The following is a 3,311-nucleotide window of genomic DNA, read 5'->3' on the forward strand; positions in this document are numbered from 1 at the left end:
CTCTCTCTCTCTCTCTCTCTCTCTCTCTCTCTCTCTCTCTCTCTCTCTCTCTCTCTCTCTCTCGCCAAGCTTAACAGAGTACTCAACAAACATAAGATTAAACAGAACTCTCTGAAGAGCATCAAATATATGTTTACAGTCTTAACTACCTTACAATAGTTTGCCAGAACAAAATACGCCTATTTAAAATTACATAGGCCTTGGAGAGGGAGCAACAGTGCCTAATCTATACTGAAGCCTCCTTTTTATCACAACAATGATACTGGTTGCAACCCCCCCATAAAAGGCCTAAAAATGGCTTCAAAAACCCGACCACCAGGCGGGGGGAGGCCGGGGGGGGGGGTGAAACTTCTGGACGAAATTTCCTTTTATGAATATACACAAAAGTTTTAAAGTTTCAATCCGATGCGAAGCGTTCCGAAGCCATGAAAGGCGAATCCAACTCTATGCGAAGCTTAGTCTATCGCAGAGTATATCTATCTAATGGGGGTATAGCCACGTGGGGGTCCTCTGAGGTATATCAGAACTAACTAACTACCCCCCAACCCCCCCCCCCCCCCCTCCAACCACCGACCAATCAACGCTTGTTGTCCCATAGTTCGTCTGATAAACTCTCCATTAACTCCCGAACACAAGAGCTGGGATGGTTACTGTGCCCTGGGTGTGGTAGTTTTGTGTAGGTTGTTAGGAGTCCGGAGGGGTTGTTTCAGGGTATTGAAGCCCCGTGGGTCGTTGAAGCCCCGTGGGTCGTTGAAGCTCCGTGGGTCGTTGAAGCTCCGTGGGTCGTTGAAGCTCCGTGGGTCGTTGAAGCCCCGTGGGTCGTTGAAGCCCCGTGGGTCGTTGAAGCTCCGTGGGTCGTTGAAGCCCCGTGGGTCGTTGAAGCCCCGTGGGTCGTTGAAGCCCCGTGGGTCGTTGAAGCCCCGTGGGTCGTTGAAGCCCCGTGGGTCGTTGAAGCTCCGTGGGTCGTTGAAGCCCCGTGGGTCGTTGAAGCTCCGTGGGTCGTTGAAGCCCCGTGGGTCGTTGAAGCTCCGTGGGTCGTTGAAGCCCCGTGGGTCGTTGAAGCTCCGTGGGTCGTTGAAGCTCCGTGGGTCGTTGAAGCTCCGTGGGTCGTTGAAGCTCCGTGGGTCGTTGAAGCCCCGTGGGTCGTTGAAGCCCCGTGGGTCGTTGAAGCCCCGTGGGTCGTTGAAGCCCCGTGGGTCATTGAAGCCCCGTGGGTCATTGAAGCCCCGTGGGTCGTTGAGGCACCATAGGTCGTGTCCATGGCTGGAATATCACGGAATGACCGAAGCGTTTGGGCACCTTTCCTTTCACCTAGTGCTTCGGGACCCCCGAAGCGGTAAATAGGAACCCTCAGGTATACCTATTTTATTCCTGGGTGAACTGTAGCATCAGGTGAAAGGAAAACGTGTCGAATTGTTTCTCTCTCTTACATCTAGGGGATTGAACTCGGGTCCTTCAATTGTGAGTCGAGGACGTAGGCTACTAATCTACGGTATTCATGAATTGATCTAAATTATGCCTAGAAGTCTATGTTCTATGATATATATATATATATATATATATATATATATATATATATATATATATATATATATATATATATATATATATATATATATATATATATATATATATATATACACACACATATATATATATATATATATATATATATATATATATATATATATATATATATATATATATATATATATATATATATTATTCTTGCTGTGATTAATTTAGATTAATACTGAAGTCTCAACTGATAATTCGAATGACTGCAACGATCCACATAACAGAAAACGGTCAATGGAAACGATTGAAAGAAAACGCAACACGGCCAAACCAAAACATGAAGGGATACTTGGCTATAATTCCTCCCTCCCACTAGCGTGTTATTTCAGTATTTACTAAATACTTTACTAGCCATATTTACCGTAGATGAACTTCAGATTATCTACCATTACTAATCTACCAGCCATCTACTGAATCCTCAACATCTTTCACCAATCACAACTGTGTTTACAATCAATTACCAATCAGTTTCAGAGCTCATAAACTAATATCGCTCAAAAAAATGAGGTCCCAGGTAATCACCCGTGTTAATGACCCCAGGAGGGTAATTAGACTTCTCATATCGCGTCCCCGGGAACCATTAACGACACCTCGGTAATTACTACGCCATTGATATCCGATACTACACGACCATTGACTGGGAGGGCTAATTATCACGTGGGAATTGAGGTCGGCTAATGTTAACTACTCAGTAATGATGTATCGTATTGGCCATCGTGTTTCTTAGGCTTTGGCCGTAGCTAACTTTCACGTAGAACGTCTATATTACGGTGTTTTATTTTTCGACTATTTTTTCGGTTTGTTGGTGTGTGATTGGCTTGTTGGTGTGTGATTGGATTGTTGGCGTGTGATTGGCTTGTTGGTGTGTGATTGGTTTGTTGCTCGCCGGCGCCTGGGATCGAACCCAGGACCACAGGATCACAAGTCCAGCGTGCTGTCCGCTCGGCCGACCAGCTCCCTGGGGTGATTGGTTTCTTGGTGTGTGATTGGTTTGTTGGTGAGTGATTGGGTTGTTGGTGGGTGATTGGGTTGATGGTGTGTGATTGGCTTGATGGTGTGTGATTGGCTTATTGGTGTGATTGGATTGTTAGTGGGTAATTGACTTGTTGGTGAGTGATTGGATTGTTAGTGTGTGATTGGTTTGGTGTATAATTGGCTTGTTGGTGTATAATTGGCTTGTTGGTGTATAATTGGCTTGTTGGTACGTGTTCAATGGCTTTGTGGTGTGAGTTCAACAAAGGCTTCACGTGCTTAACAATTTACCTTGTGACATATTTAATTTATTATTAAGAGTGAGTTAGGTTAGAGATCAATGAGCTTAGTAAACACAGGCTAGTTTATAAACCAAGATGAAGTGAGCTGGAGTTAGCAATTTACTCTAAGATGCCATTAGTTACCATAAGTTAGACTAAACTTGGATGAAAGTAGCGAATTACATGCGAATATTTGCAATTACAGGCGATTTGCAAACATGCATTGTAGAGAATTAGCACCAATAACGAGGCTGACAAAAATTACCCAACTCATCAATGACAGACACGATCTTTGCTCATTTCAAAGATGCAGTATTCTTATCATCGGAAAATTTTCAAGTTGCAACATTTGTAGATAATAAGGTCAAATAATTATCAGGAGAAAGCTCTAAGCCAGTATATATATATATATATATATATATATATATATATATATATATATATATATATATATATATATATATATCACAGTCAGTGAGT

General features: G+C 43.1%; 1 protein-coding gene across 1 annotated transcript; it reads right to left on the reverse strand.

The window, feature by feature from the left end:
• Window positions 1-647: 647 nt before the first annotated feature.
• LOC138355417 (E3 ubiquitin-protein ligase RNF12-B-like) lies at window positions 648-1,985 on the reverse strand. Its single transcript, XM_069310309.1, has 2 exons — window positions 1,927-1,985; window positions 648-1,263 (listed from the first exon to the last, which is right to left on the reverse strand). The coding sequence occupies exons 1-2, from the start codon at window positions 1,983-1,985 to the stop codon at window positions 648-650; spliced, it is 675 nt and encodes a 224-aa protein (XP_069166410.1).
• Between the last annotated feature and the right edge of the window lie 1,326 nt (window positions 1,986-3,311).

Source organism: Procambarus clarkii, chromosome 67, assembly GCF_040958095.1.
Source record: "Procambarus clarkii isolate CNS0578487 chromosome 67, FALCON_Pclarkii_2.0, whole genome shotgun sequence".
NCBI lineage: Eukaryota > Metazoa > Arthropoda > Malacostraca > Decapoda > Cambaridae > Procambarus > Procambarus clarkii.